The sequence below is a fragment of the Mirounga angustirostris genome, unplaced genomic scaffold, assembly GCF_029215605.1.
Source record: "Mirounga angustirostris isolate CCGP_5_RB_7025 unplaced genomic scaffold, mMirAng1.0.hap1 SCAF_2, whole genome shotgun sequence".
In the NCBI taxonomy this organism is placed as follows: Eukaryota; Metazoa; Chordata; class Mammalia; order Carnivora; family Phocidae; genus Mirounga; species Mirounga angustirostris.
In genome coordinates, this window is record NW_026991710.1 from 92277936 (window position 1) to 92300028 (window position 22093).

Genomic DNA, 22093 nt, shown 5'->3' on the forward strand with positions numbered 1-22093 from the left:
GGTTGTCCCAGATATCTCAAGTCCACTAGGGCCCAAACTGGCTCATCATCTCCCAACCTTTCCTCACTCCATCAACTACATTTTGTCCTCCTCCAGTGATCACAGTATCAGTAAATGGTACCATGAACCTCCCAATTACCCCAGTCAAGACCTAGGAATCATCTTTAATTCTGTCTTCCCCTTCAACCCTCATATCTTATTGATTATCAAGCCCCCCACTTCCTCTTAAATCTCTCTCAAATGCATCTTCCTTTCTCCAACCCTACTGCAATGATACTGCGTCAGACCATAACATCTCCCTCCTAGATTATATCCAACCCCTCTCCCTACCTCTAGGCATGTCCTCTGTATAAATAAAGATAGTAAGGTAATGCTCCAGAGGAAAAAAAAAAAAAAGCCAAAATCTTAGAGATTTGAAGCAATAAAGGTTTGTTTCTTCATCTTGCTGTATGTCCATCTGAGGGGAGGGGGAGGAGAGGAGAGTTCTGCTTCATATCACCCTCCCTCAGGCACCCAGCTTGATGGAATATCTACCATTTAGAGTATTGCTGGCTGCCACGGCAGAAGAAAGGGGAAATGATGAATTGCACAGTGGATCTTAAATACGTGCATGCAGAAATGACCATATGTCACTTTAAGGTGGTTTTGGTGGTGACCATAGGTCAAATTAAGCCATGTAGTCACACCTCACTTCAAGAAGGCGGGGAAACACAATTCTACCACGTGCTCAGAAGGGGGAGACACAGAAATAGATTGGCAGACAGTACGCATTATCACCATGGCTCGCCAGGTTTACTCCACACTGCAAGCAAAACCATCTTTCTAAAAGAGTGATCTGACACTTTTTCTTGCTTAAATCCCTGGGGGAAATCTCAGTTAATTTAAAAATAAAAAAAAAACCCAAACTTGAAAATGTACATCTTACAGGGGCACCTGGGTGGCTCAGTCGTTAAGCGTCTGCCTTCGGCTCAGGTCATGATCTCAGGGTCCTGGGATCGAGCCCCGCGTCGGGCTCCCTGCTCAGCGGGAAGCCTGCTTCTCCCTCTCCCACTCCCCCTGCTTGTGGTCCCTCTCTCGCTGTGTCTCTCTGTCAAATAAATAAATAAATAATCTTTAAAAAAAATTAAAAAAAAAAAAAAAAGAAAATGTACATCTTACAAAAGTACCTAATAGTAATCCTGAACAACAAAATCTAAATAAATTAGGGTGAACATGTTCATTAAAGTGGTGGGATTACTAGATACTTTGATTCTTTACAATAAACATCTCTTACCATTACAAAAAAGGAAGGGGAGAGAGAAAAGAGTATCTGTTGATCAGTCCCCTTTAAATCTAGATGGGGTCAAATGTTCAGAAAAACCTAAGTAAGGGTAGAAAGGCTATGCTGCATCACTTCCTTCAGAGCAAGTACAAATGCCAAATTGCTTCTATCTTAACAGTGAACAAGCTAAAGACTCGGACAAGTCATCTTTCACGATAAAGTAAGGAATATTCTTATTTCGGAATCTTCTCTTCCCATGTGATGGCCTGCTATTAGCTAAGTATCATTCTGCTCCTGCTTTGTTTCCGGAGATCATTTTAAATGCACACAGCTGTGTACCCACACATACGGAATATGGATGTGTATGTATCTAGATAATTGGTATTCACAGATACAGATACAAGTTATTTCTTTATCAAATGATAGAACATCAAAGCTAGAGAGAAATTTAGAGATCATCTATTTCAAGCCCATCATTTGACAGATGGGGGACTGAAACCCAGAGAGAGAAAGCAGTGGCTCACCATAAGGCACAGAGTCAGTCATTGGGAGCCACGGGATATGGCACCCAGGCTTCCTGGTCCTGAGCCTGAGTCTGCACAGCTCCATCCTTCACATGGGCCTGTTGCAGGACTGGGCCAACCTTTCCCTGCTGCCTTCCTATCCTGCCTGCTGCCCTATCATCTGCCCTGTATCCCCTCTGTTCACATGATTGGACTTTTGTACTCAGAGCAGAATCAATTAAGATGAAATTTTATCATTTCCAATTATCAACATTTAAAACTTTAGTTTCTTCTACTGAACCTTGTAGTTCGTCTTTTAAAAAGCAGTCAGACACAATGTTCAGATTTATCAAAAGTAAATTTCATTTAATAATAGTGAAAATTAGGCACCCCAAATGTTCATATTCATCAAAAATAAATTTCATTTAATGAATGAAAATTAGGCGTCCTTGGAAGATAAATATTAGCCGCAAGGCCTATGAAGTTTCAGACTTTAAAATAGAGTATGATTACAATCACCAAGGATTTAAGCCCTGCTCTAAAACTGTGCCAAAAACTGCCTCTTTTAATACAGTACTTTCAAGTTTCAATGGAAGATAAATTAAAACGATGACTTGTTTTTTAAATTCTACCAACGAAACTTTGGTTGCCACAGAATCAGGCATGCAAGTTATCCCTTTGATGAGGACTAACCCTACGGCATGAGTTTCATGTCTCCCCATAATGAGACCCAAAAGCTGAGCCAAGTCTCGGAGGAGTTGATCCGACTAAGATGAGTGGGCAGAGCAGCCCAGTTCAAAATGCAGGAAATGAACAGGTTGCAGTGCTGGGCAGACAGAAGAAAGCAATGTCTTTCAAAAAAGGATAAATCCTCGGGTGTGTTTATTCAGTCCCGTCAGCAAGTAAGAATAACATCACCTAAATTGTATATGTGAAATAAATAAGGAGCTTAAACAATAATATTATCTCTGAAAATACATCTCCATATATCCAGCACTGTTTTTATTAGTTTAAAGGATATGTCCTTATATGTTAACAAATGTCAAAGAGCGGCAATTTCATATGACTCAATCTGAAATGTTCTTCACAACATACACTCGTGATGAAAACCCTGGAAAGTAAATTTGATTATGCCCATTTTGCAGATGAAGTGATTGGCTCAGGGAGCTCAAGAGACTCTCCTAAGCCACACTACAATGTGGCTAGGCTGAGATATAACCCAGACTTCCCCTTTGTGCCACCTCCCTCCACCTGCCATCATCCTGTCATCGTGTGGAATCACCTGCCAGCCTTATTAAACCAACTTGCCTCACTCTCAAGGGCAGGCACTAAAAATTTTTAAGCTCAACAAATTTCACAGGTATTTGGAATTAGCCCTTTCTCTTGTAGGACATATTTGTACAGCACAAAAGATAGACTTGCTTTATCCCACTGATAAATTTATTCTCAATCAGTTGCCTTTAATTTTTTTTATGCTCATCCCATCAGTAAAAACTTTTTAGCAGGCAACTGATATACATTTAATTTTTCATTTAATAAGTTATATGCATATACCATGCTTTACTATATTATATATATTTCTGTAGAATAGAAATTTAAGAACAACACAAAGATTAAATGACTATTTTAGAATAATTTTTAAAATTGCATCATCGGCATGAGAACCTTTCTGTTCATGTTAAAATTATAATCTAATATGTTTAATTAGTTTTTAAAATCTTAGCACTGTGCTTTGAAGATATGACTAGGACAGGTTTTTTCCAACACTTTGTTTTAGTGGCAGTCATAGTTGAAAATAAAATCAGTCTTCTGAGATAGGTAGATTCAAATAAAAAAGGTCAGCTAATTCATGACCCCCAGATTTCAATCCATCCACCAATCCTGAAGAATCATTTGTTGAAGTTCAACTACAAATTTCCACCTTCCTTAGTGTCAATTGTGTCTTTTTGCAAGTTAATCAGAAGATTTTTTTTTTTAACAAAGGATGTAAAACTCTTCATGTGGAAGATTTTTAAACAGATTAAAAGTTTCCCATTTGTGTGAGTTATTTTTATGTGATGCTTTATTTTTGGCATGAAGAGCACAATGATGGAAACCTTTCCAATCCTTATTACCTGAAAAATATTTTTTCAAAATATTGGTTGGATAGCATACGATTGTCAACCACTTACCACAGGAAAGGCAGGAAATTTCGGAGAACTTGTCTGTTTATAAAAGAAAATATCTAAACTCTTTAAATTTGACAATTCTTTAAAGAACTTTGCCTTGAGATGTCCATAGTCTTTCCCCCTCTCCTTATGAATTATTCCAAAGCATCTGTGACTTGTGATAATATAATCTGTCAATCTACTTAACCAAGTATACATAAGCTGCAATACAAGCAACTAAAAACTGAGTTCAGTGTTCTTGTTGCTGGCCTCTCCAAGATGAGGGCTTCCTCAAGCACCATCCATGATGAGTGGCCATCTGACATACAGACAAAGTAAGGAGCTGGGGTCCATCCACCTTTTATTTTATTTTTTTTATTATGTTATGTTAGTCACCATACATTACATCATTAGTTTTTGCTGTAGTGTTCCATGATTCATTGTTTGCATATAACACCCAGTGCTCCATGCAATACGTGCCCTCCTTAATACCCATCACCGGGCTAACCCATTCCCCACCCCCCAGAACCCTCAGTTTGTTTCTCAGAGTCCATAGTCTCTCATGGTTCCTCTCCCCCTCTGATTTCAGTAAAGCTTAATTTCTTTCTTACTGGTAAATTTCTTTGTGAATTTTCGTTTTATTTTGAGATCTGAGAGATTGATTCCATAGATCTACTCCCAATCCACTCTCAAAATAATGAGTTATTATTTATTGAGCACCTACTATTGAGCACTTTACATATATTTTCTTTAATTTCCTCAGTAATCTATATAGTATTATTATCCTTATTTATATATAAGAAAGTTGAAATTAAAAAATTAAACAAATTACCCCAAATCAGGTAGTGCCTCAGTACACTCAAAGCCCGTCCTTTTGCACTTTCCTGAGTATCTCCCTATAGCAACTGAGGTGACTAGCTCCCTCATGAGAACAGCCTCAAAGGGGGCTTCTTTTCTATATATATGTATATATTCTGTCACATTTTGAAAGTATTACCAACTCATTCTGGAACTTTTTCTATTTATTCACCATTAAAGACCAGAAGCAAAATATGTTTCTTTCATGGTTATTGAAAACTTATCATACTAGGTATGAATTATTCCCACTGACACTGTATATGAAAATGAAATCTCTGGGCTTTCTGGAGTCATTGTCAGGTGGAACCCTAAAAGGGCTTGCTTGGAGGTCAGACTGCTAAACTTGTCTCTCTGTAGCTTTCTCATTTTATTACTTTGAGCACAAGACTATGACAGCTTCCCTTCACTCTTTGTGGAAGACCATATCTTTGCCTAATATGCTTAAAATGTATATTACCTATACCTGTTTATGACTTTAATGGCTTATGCCAGAGATTCCAAATACTGCTCAATGAGCTGACTGAATCAAGATTATCTGGGACGTGTGTGTGAGTTGGGGTGGGGTGGGGGAGGTGGGAAAAAGGGCAGCTTCTTCAAAATATACCCGGACATTCTGACTTTAGATCTGTATTGAGCAAGAATCTGTATTAATAAAACATCACTGTTGACTCTAATGTACAACCTGGTTGAAGTGCCACTATTTTACTACCCTTTTTAAGTATCTTATTTGTCATTAATAACGTATTTATAATTGAATCCTATTTTAAATATATTATAGAAGCTCATTATTTGAGATTATTATAGTGAATCATGAAGACTACTTTGTGACATGAATAACCATTCCTTAAGTTGACATTTCCTAATACAGTAATCTGAGATTTTTTTCTTAATGAGATTTTAATAAAGCAAGGCTAACCCTTGCTGATTGAACATTTATTTCTGCTGTGCTTATGTGAATATGATTCTCTTGGACGGTAAGATTCTAAAGTGACAAGTCAGTCCATTTGTTTCTCTAAGTATGCATAGCTGTTAAAATTGCAACTGGCACAAGTCAGCTTTCAATCCTTTCAGTGATAATTAATACTTTAAGAACCAGTAAAAAGCCCTAAGGACAATGAGGTCCAAACAGTTCTCTTTGTACTATATACTGCCACTATTCAAATATATAGTTTTGGTGACAATGACAATGACAGTCTTGATAAAATTAAGATTGTATAGGTATACAATATAGGTAGGGGCTGAGCAAGCTGACTTTGTAGCTAGACTGCTTGGGTTTGAATCCAAGTGCTGCCCCCTTATTAGCTTGGCATCATGGAAGCCTATGTAAACTGCATCTATAATGATAATAATAACAATACCTACTTCATAGATTGGAGGATTAAGTGAGTGGATAACATGGAATGCTTAGAATGGTGCCTGGCACTCAATAAACGGTAGCTATTATTATGGTATAAACTAATTGACAAAAGGACATGGCTTAGGGGGATTTTTATAGTTATGAGGCAAGATAGAAGCTCAAGGGAAAGAAGAGCAAAGATAAACTATTGGGACTACATCAAAATAAAAAGATTTTACACAGCAAAGGAAACCATCAACAAAACAAAAAGGCAACCTACTGAATGAGAAAAGATATTTGCAAATGATATATCCAATAGGGGGTTAATATCCAAAATATATAAAGAACTTCTACAACTCAATACCAGAAAAGCAAGCAACCTGATTAAAAAATGGGCAGAGGACCTGAATAGAATTTTTTTCCAAAGAAGATATATTGCCGCCAACAGACACATGAGAAGATTCTCAACATCACTAATCATCAGAGGCATGCAAATCAAAACCACAATGAGATATTGTCTTACACCTGTCAGAATGGCAAAATCAAAAAGACAAGAAATAACGTGTTGGCAAGGATGTGGAGAAAAAGGAACCCTCATACACTGTTGGTGGGAATGTAAAATGATACAACTACGGTATGGAAGTTTCTCAAAAAGTTAAAAATAGAAATATCATATGATCCAACAATTCCACTGCTGGATATTTATCCAAAGAAATAAAAACAGTGATTCAAAAAGATATATGCACCCTTATGTTTATTGCAGCATTATTTACAATAGCCAAGATATGGAAGCAACCTAAATGTCCATCAGTAGACTAATGGATAAAGAAGATGCAGTATGTGTGTGTATGTGTGTGTGCATGCACACACGCACACAAGCAATTATAGTTATATGTAATGGAATATTATGCAACCATAAAAAGGATGAGCTCATGCTATTTGCAACAACTTAGATGGACCTAGAGGGTATTATGTTAAGTGAAATAAGTCAAACTGAGAAAGACAAATAGCATATGATTTCACTCATATGTGGAATCTTAAAAAAAAAAAAAGTGAGAAAACAAATAAACAGAATCAGACCTATATATACAGAGAACTAATGGTTGCCAGAGGGGAGTGAGAGAATGGAAAAATGGGTGAAGGGGAGAGGGAGATACAAGCTACGAGTTATGGAATGAATAAATCACAAGAATAAAAGTCACAATATTAAAAAAAGGAAGCAAATATAAAATATTCTGTAGATTTTCAAATATTTTGATATTCCAATGTTACCTTTTTATTCATTTATATTTTTAAAGATACCATTTAGTTGTTAATAAACTCAGTTATTACTCAAAAAAAAAAAAAACCCTCTCTGGAAAGTCATATAAGAAATAGACAATGTCAGGGCGCCTGGGTGGCTCAGTCGTTAAGCATCTGCCTTCGGCTCAGGTCATGATCCCAGGGTCCTGGGATCGAGTCCTACATCGGGCTCCCTGCTCGGCAGGAAGCCTGCTTCTCCCTCTCCCACTCCCCCCGCTTGTGTTCCTGCTCTCGCTATCTCTCTCTCTGTCAAATAAATAAACAAAAATCTTTAAAAAAAAAAATAGACAATGTCAATCACCTTCTTGGAGAGGAGGTAGGAACCTGGGCCAGGGTGGCAGACTTTTCATATATCCCTAAATACATTCTGAACTATGCGAATATACTACCTACACAAAAAATAAACAAAATGTGAATTTAAAAAAATAGGCAGAAGCTAAGATCAAATAATCAAGCCTCTAGCTGAATTTTGCTATCAGGGCATCAAAAATGACTGAAACATTTTCAGATTTATTTATTAATATATATAGGCAACCTTTTAAACAATGCAAAGAACTTAACATTCCAAACAGTATGTTAGTGAGTCTGACAAGTGAACTTCTTCATAAGTCCCTCCCCCAGTACCAGCAGACACACACCACCACTATTTAAAAGAGAGAGAGAGAGAGAGAGAAAATTTATCACTAATGTAGCTGTGAGAGAACCCCAGACTGCAAAACTGATTGTCAAGCTGGTCTCTTCCTCTGCAACCATTCATGACAGCCATTGAAATAGAAAAAGCATAAGTGGTGGTGACCCCCTATTCTGGATTTCCTCCTGGAATGCCTTAAGGGCAAAGCCTGAGACTTCTTAGCTATGACCTCTCTCACAAAACCTATTGGTTGTTAAGAGAAATAATATCCACATGAGGTGGACTTGGTTCCCAGGTAACAAATGAACACCCTGTAACATCAGTTACAAGGGTCTTCCAATTCCGTATTAGAGAAGGACTTTTGCCTTTGACCAGACTTGATACTCCCTGGGAAGGAAGGGCAAAGTGGTTAGGACATGGGAGAAGAATGTATCTTCTGCATCAAATAACTCTTCTTCTAGGGACTCATTTTTGGACATGCACTCAATGTGTTGACTCAGATTGTAATGCTAAACTTGTGGCCTAAATGTTAAATTTTTTTTTTAACTCTGATTCATATGTTCTACATTTTCTAAAAGCCACCCAACCCATTTAGCTGGGAATTTGCATCTTCAGAACGTTTACAGATCAGATAACACCGTGTCTGTCTCTGTTATTATTGTATATCCAATGCCTATAAGATGCATCTAGGAGATGCTCAATAAATATTTTGTTGGGTGAATGAATGAATTCTCAGTAAATCAGATGCCAAGAATCATTTGCTACATTATAAAGCTTCGTGTGCAACATTTTCCCCTATTAATGGAGTGTATTGCAATGATGAGTTCCCCCTCATTTTTGAGATTAAGTTCATGGGCCTCAACTCAGTTAAGTTCTGTTCACAGTCAAGTGTTACATCAACTGATACAGACTTTTGATTTTGCTTTTCATTTTATGTTTATTTCCAGTGAAATGGCCCTCTAAGAAAATAGTTTTGCTATGGTTTTATAGACAGTTTCATAGTAAAAAAAAGGAGTAAGGATTCCAATTTCTCAGCCTTCACTAACATTTCTTTGTCACCACATATAACCATGACATTAGCATCAATAATAAATATTGTAGACATTTGTATGTAGTTGAAAGGCACAGCCACAGGATTTGCTGATGGACTGGGCAAGAGAAGAGTCACAAGCTTAGAGTCAAAACTAAGCAAATGAATGGATGGGTTGTCTTTACTGAGCTGGAGGACACAGAGGGAGAAGCAAGTATAGAAGAGAAAATAAAGAGCTCTGTTTTAAATATGCTAATTTTTAGATACCTAATTGACAAGCTGGCTATTGTCTAGGCAATTTCATATACAAGGCTGCATTCCAGGAAGGAGACTCGGGATGGTATTCAAATTTGGGATTCACTAACAGAAGTGATATTTGAGGCTATGGGACAGTCTGAGTGTAGCTAGAGAAGAGAAGCAGTTTCAGGACTGAGTCTTAGGGCATTCAACATTCAGAGGCTGGAAAAGAAGGATACTCCAGCAAAGTAGAGTGAAGAAGAGAAGCCAGTGAAGTAGAAAGAAAACCAGGAGGGTGTGAAATGCCAGAAATCACATGAGTAAAAAGGAGGGATTAATTGGCTCAACCAAACATTTCTAGGAATTTGAAGGAGGATTAATAAATGGTCATTGGATTTGGATGTTTTTGGCAACCTTGAAAAGGTTGGGATCAATGGAGTGTTGGGGATGAAAGATACAGATTTAAGAAAGAATGAGAAATGAGGATGTAAAGACAGTGAGTGTAGACAACTCTTGAGATTGGCTGTAGAGGGGGGTAGAGACAGTGGAATAGGAGCTGGGGAGAGATTGCCATGGACCAAGTATTTGTGTCCCCTCACGCACCCCAAATTCCTATGTTGCAATCCTAACCCTCAAGGTGAAGGTATTAGGAGGTGAGGCCTATAGAAGGTGGCTAAACCATGAAGGAAGAGCCCTTATGAATGGGATCCATGCCCTTATGAAAGATGGCATCTGTGAACTAGGAAGTGGTCTTTCACCAAACACTGAATCTGCCAGCACCTTGCTCTTTGACTTCCCAGCCTCCAGAACAGTGAGAAATAAGTAACAGAGTTTATACCACCCAGTTTATGGCATTTTATGTTATGGCAACTTGAACAGACAAAGACAAAGATGTATATGTAAAGGAAAACTCTTTAAAGATGGAAGATGCTGGGTTTGTATGCTGATGAGAATGATCCAGGAGAGATGAGGAAATTGATGATGCAGCAAGAGAAAGAGGGTGTTTACAGGCAGTGTCCTCAAGCAAAGAGGAAGGGATAGAACTGAGTGGGAGGTTGGCCTTAAACCTGCCAATGGGAGTGTAGGTGGAAACATGGGCTTCACAGCAAGAGGGTTGGTAAATCTGGATAAGACAATGAGGAAGGTCGCTTCTCATTGACTGTTTTCTCAGTGAAATAAGAAGCCAGGTTGTCTGTGGAGAGCATGGCAGCTTGAGAAGAGCAGAAAGTGTGAGCGTAGCTGGATTGTCAGGCCATACTGAGGTCCAACTTAAGGTTATGGCCATAAATTTAAAGTGTCATCGTGTGTTTTTCTCCAGCCACATTCAGTTGCTTGGGTAGAAGCTCGGGTTAGGCAGAGAAGTAGATATAATTTGGGGATTGTAAATAGCAATAAATAATATTCATCATCACCTCCTGTGTTCAGAACCATCTGAAAGATAGATGCAAAAGAGCAACCTTCATTATTCTAAAATGGATAGGAGAATGTAGCTTTAGGTATTCAGACAAGTGGGTTGGTAAATTCTCTATCCCAGACTCATCTTGTTGCTGGCAGTTTCCTTTCCTTATTGTAGAACAGGGAGGAAGTTTTGGAAAGATGGGAGAGGGATGCCTGGGTGGCTCAGATGGTTAAGCATCTGCCTTTGGCTCAGGTCATGATCCCAGGGTCCTGGGATCGAGTCCTGCATCGGGCTCCCTGCTCAGCATGGGAGCCTACTTCTCTCTCTCTCTCTCTCTTTCTATCGTGTGTGTGCCCACTCTCTTTCTCAAATAAATAAATAAAATCTTAAAAAAAAAAAAAAGAAAAGATGGGTGAGGAAGGTCTGAGGCAGGTATGCCCCTCCCATTAGATAATTCATTCCATCTTTAACAGGAAGGAGGAAATGAGGGATGGGGAAAGGCTAACAGGCTAGCTCGGGGGTCTGCAGCTATACCTGCACTTTGGAATCACCTGAGGATATTAAAAGAAATCGATGGGTGGGTACACTTGCAGAGAGTCCGATTTAACTGGTCTGGGGTGCCATCTGAACATCTGAACTTTTTAAAGTCCCCCTAGGTGATTTTAATGTGAGGCCAACATTCTCCCTTAACAATAAATATGATTGGAATTGCCAGACAAACATGACAGAAGCTGAAAGTGACAATGGAGTCAAGAATGCTTTTTTTATAAAGCCACCATATTGATGCACCCTGGGAATTTAAAGAATCAAGCGAGAACATGAGGGGATTGGTAGCATAGCAAAAAATAGTAGGGTCAGTGGATTATGTGGTTGTCCCTATAGGGTGGCAGAATTGTTGGGGTTGAGCTCCTGAGAAAGGCAGCTAGAATACAAGATAAAGAAGAGAGAATCAAGTGGTCCAGTTGAGATTCAGACTGTATTGCCACCAAAATGGCAAGTTCTAGGGTATTTCTGAGCATGGGAGTCATAGGTACCATAGTCATAGAGACTAAGGCTGGATGTAGACCAAGATCATTGGAGGTGTGGAGGCTGTGGCAAGAGAGACCGGTGTGCCGAGTGAACCACTGATGTGGATGTTGAAATGGCCAATGATGACTGGAGTCATGGTGGCCATAGCAACCTGGAAGAGACTAAGCATGCAGGTGCCTGGCTCCCAGGGGCCCTGAGATTCACTAGGATCCCGGGTAGGTGGTTCTCTGTTTTGAAACTGCTTTCTTTTTCTTTTAAAAGACAGCCAACTCCATCTATGGTAGATTTGAGAGAGAGGGGTTGAAAAGCAGGGAGAGATGATTGAAATGTTATCTTTAGGTATATAAAGAAAAAGATACACAATTATTTTCCAAAAGGGCTTGAATCTGCATGTTCCACTGGTAAAACAAAGGAAGGCTGATGAAATGTTAACTGGCCTTGGGCATAAACCTTAGGAAAATTCAAGTTTTTTTCTCTTCCTCCCTCTCCACATTTCAGTGGGTGGATGAATACGGAGCATGACATGCTTGGTCTTCCATTGACCTTGAGTAGTCCAGTTCTATGGCTTCTACTCTTACTCTGCTTTTAATGTTGATGTATAACTATACAGGTATCATCACTTTTCATTTGCTTATTCTGCTAATTCCTCACCTCAGGACATCTTCCCCCACTTTCCCCTGCCTTTTTCCAATCTCCCAATTTGCTATGCGGCAATAATTTCCCTTTACACTGTTCCTGCCAATTGCAATGCCAGATGGCTTCAGTTCTGAGTCCCCTCACCCAGCCCCCCTAGAGAACAGCTGCCATTGTCATTGCTGTGAACGCATCTCGGCTTTGAACCCATAGCTGGGACCCAAACTTGATGCTCAGCATCGGCAGGGGCTAGCACTAATGCAAGGAACCATGAAAACGGCACACACTTTTCCTTGCTGCTCTTCAGCAAAAGCCCTTAGCAAAGGCTCTTTAGCATTTTTTCAATCATCTGTGTATTGAAATCTCATTGTGGAGTTTAATTCCTTTACCACCTGACTCAGCTTTCTAGCCATGAAGTTCCCTTTGTGCCATAAACTCAATTAGAACCCCGTATTTCCATTCTGAAAACAGATGTGAAAAAACAACTGCGGGGTTGTTGCGTTTACACACACACACACACACACATCTGTAAGCTGTCTCTAGAAATCCAGGACACTCTCTACCTACATCCACATATTTGTATCGGAAAATGATCAGTCAATAGGAAAAACACAATTTGGTGGCCATGTGGACAATCTGACAGCCTTTATGTCAGACTGAGGGAAGATAAAGAGATAGAATTCCTGTTCAAGGTTTCTTTTTTTTTTTTTTTTTTTTGAGTTATCCTATGTTGATTCCAACACTAAAATTCTGTTGCTGTGAGATTGTCTAAAAAGATCATATTTTTGAGTCCTCTGTGATGGCAGGTCAGTCATAGGCCTACAACCCCAAACAAAAGAATCCTGAATCAAATTCCATGTAGACCAATATGCATTTCAAAGGCACTGCCCATGTAGGCAGTGGGTTAGGGTTTTTGTGTTGTTTTCTTTTTCTTTCTTTTTTGGGGAGTGGGGATGGGGGAGGGACTCTCTTTCATGTTAATCTAATTGTGCATAACCCAGGCACATTTTACCATGTAGGGAAACTTTTCCTTTTAGTGTCCTTTCCTGCCACACACTCTGGCCTCCTTTCATTCCCCTCCTTCTGAAGTCAGAGTGCTCCCCGGGCGTACATTTGGGGGAGATTCCCAGGATGGTGATGTATTCTGCGTTGCTGCTGAGGAATTTACTATCCCCTCACTTGGCAGCAAATGAAAGTGGGTATTAATTTCTCAGAGTGCTGGTAGAAACACGAGAGAGGGGCCACAAGAACGATACCCACCTAAATCTGTATGTAGTGCACAGCATGCCGCTGTTTCAAAAGAGGGAGAGAAAAGACAATGACAAGAAAGAAAAGATTCTCCTGAGTTGACTTCTCTGCATTTTGCATCGTTAGGTTTTGGAGAGAGATGCGAGAGGTTCGGCCCTGAACGGAGTTAAATTATGCAACTGTGGGGATGCCAGGTCCTCCAGAATAGGATGCTTCGTTTAGATTTTCCACAATGCTATTGAAGTGCTTATTTTCCTCCTGAAGAGACACAAACAGATGCAAACTTCTGTAAACACTTTAGAAATGAATTCAGTGAGTTTGGCCTCTCAGCAGTGCTCAATAGCTGACAGAAAAATGTCTAATTAGTGCAAGTGGAAATAATAGGGCCACTTGGATTCCTTCCATCCTCCTCCAAGTCTACTTTTCCAAGGAACTCAAAGGGCCTTTGTCTGGCAGGTCACCCTCTCTCAGGCTTTTGTGCTCCAATCTATTAAGAGTAGAAGGGGGGAAAAATAGATTAGGCAATGTTCTCTGCTCAAATAGATGGCGTGTTCATGCGGGATGCAGAATAGGGTGTTTGCAGCATCAGTTTACAGGTGCTCGGGGAGGGATTCCTCCATTGGTGACGGCCAAAATCAACTCGCACGTGCTGAGAAGGCCCCCTTTCAGGAACCAGCTTTCCTTCACCAACTGCCACCAAGCCTGCTCATTTTCCTTTTTCTTTCTCTGTTTCTAGTAGCATCACTCAGAAGAAAGAGATTAAAAGAAATTAGAGGCTTAGCCATTTTCTGAAATAAGCCTTATAGATGTTCTACACATGATCTATTATTTCCTCTCTGCTCTATTGAAAACTCCGTGGACATTTATTTCCAGAGCCTGTCTTTTCTTGCTATTTTGTCATGCAGGAGAGTAGGAATGCATGAACTGACTTCTTTTTCCTATTTTTTTTTCCCCACAGAGTTCCCTGTCATTTATTAAGCACCCATCGTATGCCAGGTCCTGTGCTGAGCACTTGACTCACATTTCCTCTAATCCTGTAACAGCACTGCAAATAAATACTATCCATGTTTCACAGATGAAGCCATTGAGACTCGGAGAGTTTCAGTAACTTGCCATGGCAAATAAATGGCAGCTAGGAAACAAACTCAGATATCTGTGCTTTCATTTCAGACATTATATATTTTTTTAATCTCTAGAAGTTTGATTTGGATCATTTTTACATCTCCCTCTCATGTTTGTAATTCCAACTAATTTTTTACTCTACCTTCTGGAACTGATGAAATACAGTTATAGTAACTGTCATTTTGAGGTCAGTTTCTATTGATTTATTTTTCTCTGCAATATGGGCTTTTTTTCATGCCTGGTAATTTTTGACTGGATGCCAGACATTGTAAATTTCAGCACATAGGATAGTGGGTAGTTTGTGAGCCTATAAATATCCTTGAGCTTCGTTTTGGGACTCAATCAAGTTAGGAAATTGATCTTTTTCAAGCTTGCTTCTAAACTTTTAGAGTGGGCCAAGAGCCACCTTATTCTAATTTTGTCTCACTCTTGAAGTGATGCCCTTCTGAATACTCTACCCCATGCCATGTGAACAACAAGATTTTCCTTTCTGGTTGGTGGAAACACAAGTCCTACATGAAGCCTGGGGACTGTCTCCGCTAGTCCTTTCAGGTGGCTCTTTCTCCAGCTTTGGGGTGGTGTCTTTCCATGCATGAGCTTTGCTGAAAACTTGAGGAACCCTCTTCAGATCTCTGGACTTCTTCCTTTGTGCAGCTCTCCCTGTGAACTCTGGCCACCTTGGCCTACCCAGAATCATAGAAGCTCTGTCGTCTCAAGTCAGGAAGACCACCTCACAGAAGTTTCCACTGGATTTGCAAAGTGTCTTTGCAGCTCAGTGTGAAGAATGTCTGCTGGAATAATGTCCAGCTAATCACAAAATCATCATTTGCTCTCATGGTACCAACTTTTACTAGAGAATTTCAAAACACTGAAATTAAAGGCACTGAAATTAAAGGCCATCTCCCATGAACTTTTCTTTCTTTTCCTTTTAAATACAGGACAAGAACACTCTTTTCAATTTTTTTTTTTTTGTCCATTTTAGAATTTGCTCATCATAATAAAGGATATGGTTTCCTTAGAAACTGCTTGGATTCAGTGAGTGACAAGTTTAGCACTAGCTCCAAAGACCCAGCTTCCTATGCCCAGATTAGGCACTGAGCAAAATCACCTTCATCAGACCATAGGGAGAAAGCAGAGGAAAAATTGACCCTTAATACACTTGTGTTCCTCAAGTGTTGGCCAAGGATATGGAGAAATTGGAACTCTGTTCACTGTTGGTGGGCCTGCAAAATGGTGCAACTTCTAAGGAAGACAGTCTGGAACTTCCTCAAAAAATTAAAAATAGAATTACACTATGATCCACATATTCCACTCCGGATATATAGCCACAATAATTAGAAGCAGGATCTTGAAGAGATATTTTCATGTGCACGTTCTTAGCAGCACTATTCACAATAGCCAACAGTTTGAAGCAACCCAAATGTCCATCAACAGATGAATAGATAAACAGAGTTTGGTATATACATATAATGGAATAATTCAGCCTTAAAAAGGAAGGAAATTTCATCACATGCTACAGCATGGATGAACCTTGAGGGCATTATGCTAAGTGAAATAAACCAGTCACAAAAAGACAAATACTGTATGATTCCACTTACTTGAAGTACCTCAAATAATCGAACTCATTGAAATAGAAAGTAAAATGGTGATTACCAGGGGCTGGGTTGTGATGGGGAAAGAGGCGTATAGTCAGTATAGACTTCATATTCACAAGATGGAAAAGTTCTGGAGACCTATTCCACAACAATATACTAAACACTACTGAACTGTACTCTTGAAAATGGTGAAGATGGTAAATTTTATGTTATGCATTGTTTACCACAATAAGAAAATTTATTTTAAAAAGATACAGACTTGGGTTCCTGCCTGACCCTGACCCTTCGGACTTTGTAAATTTGGAAACTTCAATTTCCTTACCTTACTTAGATGTTATAGTTACTATAAATTCAAATGGGATAATGTCTGTGAATGTTTCTCATAAACTAGATGGTGCTACAATGATGGAAACCATTTTTGTCAGAGAGGTAAGGATTGAGAATCATTTCTGGAAAATAGCCTATCACTAAGCGTTGCATCCCAAGTAGATATACGGTTACCTGAAAACTGAAGTGGGGCACCTGTGAGAAGGGAGAGCAGAACTGACCATCAAGCACACACCAGAGGGCAACCTCAAAGAGAGGGAACTCACCATGGCTTGCTGAGGACCCTGCAAGATAAGTGGTCACGAGCAGGGTGACAGCAATAGCGTTGCTCTTTCCAAACACCCGTTTCAGGAAGCCTAGCAGTGGAAGAGGCTGCAAGTTCTGCAAATAACAGCTGAGGTTGCAAACTAAAGGACTGTGTCATGCGTACCTAGCATAGGAAGGACTCTTGACCAGAGACCAGCCTTAGTGAACAGAGCTGGGCATACATAAAACCATAAATTTTCCTTTCCACTTGAATTTACAGTTTATGAATGTCAATTGACTGACTTGTTCTCATTTTAAAATTTGACAGTTCTCAATAGAAGTTTTGAACACTTCAGTTTTAGTTAGGTTTTTGTTTGGTTTTTGGTTGGAAGGAACAGAGGTTCACTCAAGCAAATTCACAAAATGGGGTGTACATTATTATAAAAACATAATGGAACAATCAAGGAGGCCTGGAACTCTAAGAATGGCACTCATGACAAGGTACATTTGGATTCAGAGCCATCACTCTTCCATCTTCAGTCTGCAGTTGCCCATTAAGTGTGACTTAGCTACATTCTATTTTCTGCTTCTTTCTACCCTACCATTCTTTCTATGTTTCTTAGTTCAGATTTGAAAGTTCATTTTTTCAAGCCAGGCCCCAGAGTCATGGGGCCAGGGATCAGATGAGTACTCTTAGGTTAGCTTTGAGCTGGTGGTGGAGTGGGGAAATGGAGTCAAGGAAAGTAGCAAAATGCATGCCCGTTTCAAAAGCAGGAACTGTGGGCAGCACAGTTTTCCTTAGAAAGGATTATGGTATATTAGGCATGATTAACGTTGGGATCTTTGAGAGGCTCCAGGATTCTTTCCCTCCTGGATTCTGAGCAAACAGGAATAAATCAAGAGTTAGGCAGACAAGAGGCTAAACATTACCTCTAATTCTGATAAAGCCTAAATTGAAAGATATAGCTTCATATTAGAGCACAGGGGATCTGCTAGCTGAACCCCAGAATTATGTAGACATCCCATTCAGTCACAGAGATTACGAGGGCAAGCAGAACACCACATATAGGGTGGCTTTCTAGTTAAGACTTGTGATACACAAGAGCAGAGTATCCTGGTTCCCTTAGACAGCTGTTCCCAAGGAAAAAAAGAGAAGAGCTAAGCCAGGCATGCCAGTTTCTTCTTCCCAAATTTACCAGTCATATTAATCGTTCCACCTCCCCTGGGGCAGAGTGGGTAAAGGAGTAGAGAGGCCAGCGGTACTACAGTAAGTCAGCCCCCTTCACATGGAAGGAAACACCAAGAAGAGAGAAGAGAGATCCCCCCTTAATAATTGGCATCTCTATCACAATGAGAACAATACAAATGCAAATGATCACTTTCTAGACTTAATAAACACACTGATAGCTTAAAAACCTTAACGAGTTAAGAAAGCATCAGTATGAAAATAGGTTATTGTGCTGGTTATTGGTAGGCATTACCTGACTGATGAATACCTGTAAATATAAACGTTACGTTCTATGTGCAGTGCTATAGAACAGCACTCCAAAACATACATACCAAAAGTCAAATCATGTGAATAAGCACCATCAGTAGAACTCTGGAATGGGCCAGATCTAAGAGTTTAGGCCAGTTTTACCTAGACATACACAAGTATCAAATTAAAACTCTAAAAGAACAGTTCCAGGCAGACTTTGAAAAGCAGAGGTTACTCTCTCCCCCCAGTTTGAAAGCATTCTCTCTTAGTTTCAATTTGTTAAAGTAAATCATGCTCAGACCAGCAACTGTAACAACACTGATTACATATTTGGTATTTACTGGCATCACTGCAAGTATCAGATAATTGATATCCAACTCCTGTTTTCCTAAAATAAAGTCGGTACAACATGGGACTTGAAAGTGTGAGATTTGGACCTAGACTTTCTCTGTTCAAATCTCCCCTCTTAGTCACAGGTCATGTGACATTGGGCATGTTACTTAACCTCTATGAGTCTCAGGTTTCCCATCTATAAAACGGGGGTATTAATATAATCTGCCTGTTAGGATTGTTGTAAAGAGTGAGTGAATTGTACATGTAATGCACTTAGCACTGTGCCCTGCATCTAGTTTTACCCATCTAGTAAGTGTTAGTACTTAGGATTATGTGGTGAAGAAAGCAGTGCTTTGTGTAGTAACACTGTGCTAGGAAAATGAGCAATGCTGTCTTGGGCTTCATACGTGAGCCAACATGCTCAGAAAACACTGCTTGATTTAGTTTAGCAAATGGAGAAAATACTACTGAGTGGGAAACTCATTTATGCTGTTAGCTACATGACTTTGAATATCTTGAGTATAACACCTTGGAGATCAAAAGATGATGTTTTTCCATACAGGTTTGCCTCACTTATCTCCACTTCTCACTCTTTATGTTACACTTTCATTTCGGGCCTGTTTTCTTCTTTTTGTTGTTTTATTCATTAACTAAGTGTAAGTTAAATTTAAAATGTTACCTAAAATTCTGTATTTCTTCTTAATTAAAATGTAGGCAATAAGTGAAGCAGAGCGTTATGAACTGATGTGGAACGCTCTTCAAGATGCTAAGATGACTGAAAGAACTAACCAACATAACAATATGTATAGTGTAATCTCATTTATGAGAGAGAAAAAGAGGGAGAGGAGAAAGGGGGGAGAGGGCAAGGCAAGACAAGGAATCAATTAATGTCTAAATATACACAATAGGTAGAAGTTTCTAGAAGGATCGCTCTGAAACCAGGATGAGGAAGAATGAGAAAGAGATTGGGGGGGAAGAGGGGAAAACATAAGGTAAAGAGTCAGAAAACTAAGGGGCACTTTTCATTTTTACCTTGTGTTTGAATTTTCTAAGAACAGGAAATATGCATGTATCACTTGTATAATTTTAGAAATGTAGTGGGGAAAAGGAAATGGAAGAAAGGTTTTATCTCACAATTGATTTGGATTTTTCCTTATTATTTATTTATTTATTTATTTTTCAGTTCAGCCGCCCAATAAAGTTTGTTTCTTCCCCTTGTTCTAGGTTTTGTTGTTCTTGTTTTGACGGAAGGGAAGGGAAGGGAAGGGAAGGGAAGGGAAGGGAAGGGAAGGGAAGGGAAGGGAAGGGAAGGGAAGGGAAGGGAAGGGAAGGGAAGGGAAGGGAAGGGAAGGGAAGGGAAGGGAAGGGAAGGGAAGGGAAGGGAAGGGAAGGGAAGGGAAGGGAAGGGAAGGGAAGGGAAGGGAAGGGAAGGGAAGGGAAGGGAAGGGAAGGGAAGGGAAGGGAAGGGAAGGGAAGGGAAGGGAAGGGAAGGGAAGGGAAGGGAAGGGAAGGGAAGGGAAGGGAAGGGAAGGGAAGGGAAGGGAAGGGAAGGGAAGGGAAGGGAAGGGAAGGGAAGGGAAGGGAAGGGAAGGGAAGGGAAGGGAAGGGAAGGGAAGGGAAGGGAAGGGAAGGGAAGGGAAGGGAAGGGAAGGGAAGGGAAGGGAAGGGAAGGGAAGGGAAGGGAAGGGAAGGGAAGGGAAGGGAAGGGAAGGGAAGGGAAGGGAAGGGAAGGGAAGGGAAGGGAAGGGAAGGGAAGGGAAGGGAAGGGAAGGGAAGGGAAGGGAAGGGAAGGGAAGGGAAGGGAAGGGAAGGGAAGGGAAGGGAAGGGAAGGGAAGGGAAGGGAAGGGAAGGGAAGGGAAGGGAAGGGAAGGGAAGGGAAGGGAAGGGAAGGGAAGGGAAGGGAAGGGAAGGGAAGGGAAGGGAAGGGAAGGGAAGGATAACAGACTAAGAAGACTAAGCTTGGTCCCAGGGCGGCGTTCCTTCTCCGCGGGGCGCTGCTCGCGGCTGGTTCATTCTGTCTCCATGTGCCTGCAGGCGTCCTTGAAAGCCTCCATCCGCTCCCGCGACTGCACCACGGCTGCTGCCGTTGTGTTCTTATGCGACCGCTTCCTGTACGGGCTCGACGTCTCCGGCAACCTCCTGCAGGTCGCCAAGGGGCTCCACAAGCTGCAGCCGGCAACGCCCATTGCCCCGCAGGTGGTGATTCGCCAAGCCCGACTCTCGGTCAACTCAGGTAGGCTTCCCCGCGCGGGCCCCTCGCGGTCCTGCGGCCGTGCGGCCGGCCGGGGGCTCGCCTGCGCTCCGGGGCGACTTGACTTCGGCGGGGGGACGGCGGGCACCCGGGCCTGCGGGCCATCTTTTCAAGCGGCGGGCTCTCCCCGCCCCCGGCGCTCCGAGGTGCCCTTCCACCCGCCCTTGCCAGCACAAAGGCCCTGGCATAAAGGGTTTCAGAGCCAGAAGCAGGAGAGAAAATTGTGAAAGGGTGTGGAAAGTACTAATTGGAGCTTTTGTCTTCTAACAAATCTGTCCTGCTCCTTTCAAACAGGGGTGTCTGAATTGCTCTACTTCTGACCAAGAGCCTTTAAAAAGCAGATTAAAATTCGACCATTTTCTCTTAGTTCTCCTGTCTCCTTTCTGTAGGGCCACTTGACTATGCTAACAATAGAGCTGACAAATCCACTGAAGTAATTTGAGGGGGTTTTTCCATCACTGGGAACACCGGTACGGTACCTGATTAGGCCCTAAAGTATCCTTTTTTTTTTTTTTTTTTCCCTTCTGTCACTTTGAATGAAATGAAAAATGAGGCTGACATTCTAACTTAGGATGTACTGTAGAGGGCAGTTGGAGGGAGAAAAGGCCTGCCATGTATTACAATGAAGTTTACTTCTATAGAATTTTGGAATTATTTAAATTACTGATAACCATGAGGTTGAGAAATGTGTAGCCTGCTATCCTCATTTCTAAGAGTGAAAGAATAAAGGACAAAAGCAGAAGGCAAATTTGCCCTTCCGAGAAACAGGACTGGCTCATTTTTTAAATTGATTTTAGCTGTTGTTACTGGTATTAGTAAGTCCGGTCTTCAAGGGGTTAAAATATCTTTACTTCATTTCCTTTGAAAAGGAACTGTACTGACTATACTAAATGGGACAATTGTTGGATGCAGACAGGGACAGAGATAAAAGGACATGAGAGAAATGGGCTTGTGGAGGTTCACTTTTCAAAAGCCCAACTTCATTCACTTTCAAGTTCTTGCAGCTGTGCATAAATTGTGTCGTGTTTATTACTTTCCTAGAGTAACTGCAGGGACAGAGTTGAACTAGGGAAAACTTCCTTCTGATATCCCCGACTTGGGACATTTTACAATGTTTGGATTTATAA

General features: G+C 40.6%; 1 protein-coding gene across 9 annotated transcripts in view; it reads left to right on the plus strand.

Moving 5' to 3' along the window:
• ALPK1 (alpha kinase 1) overlaps nt 1–22093 on the plus strand; it is a 120338-nt gene that overhangs the window by 71611 nt on the left and 26634 nt on the right. For all 9 annotated transcript variants that reach the window (XM_064584959.1, XM_064584963.1, XM_064584960.1 and 6 more), the window contains one exon: nt 20750–20948. In XM_064584959.1, the coding sequence (XP_064441029.1) occupies nt 20750–20948 (199 nt within the window). The remainder of the gene's footprint in view (nt 1–20749; nt 20949–22093) is intronic.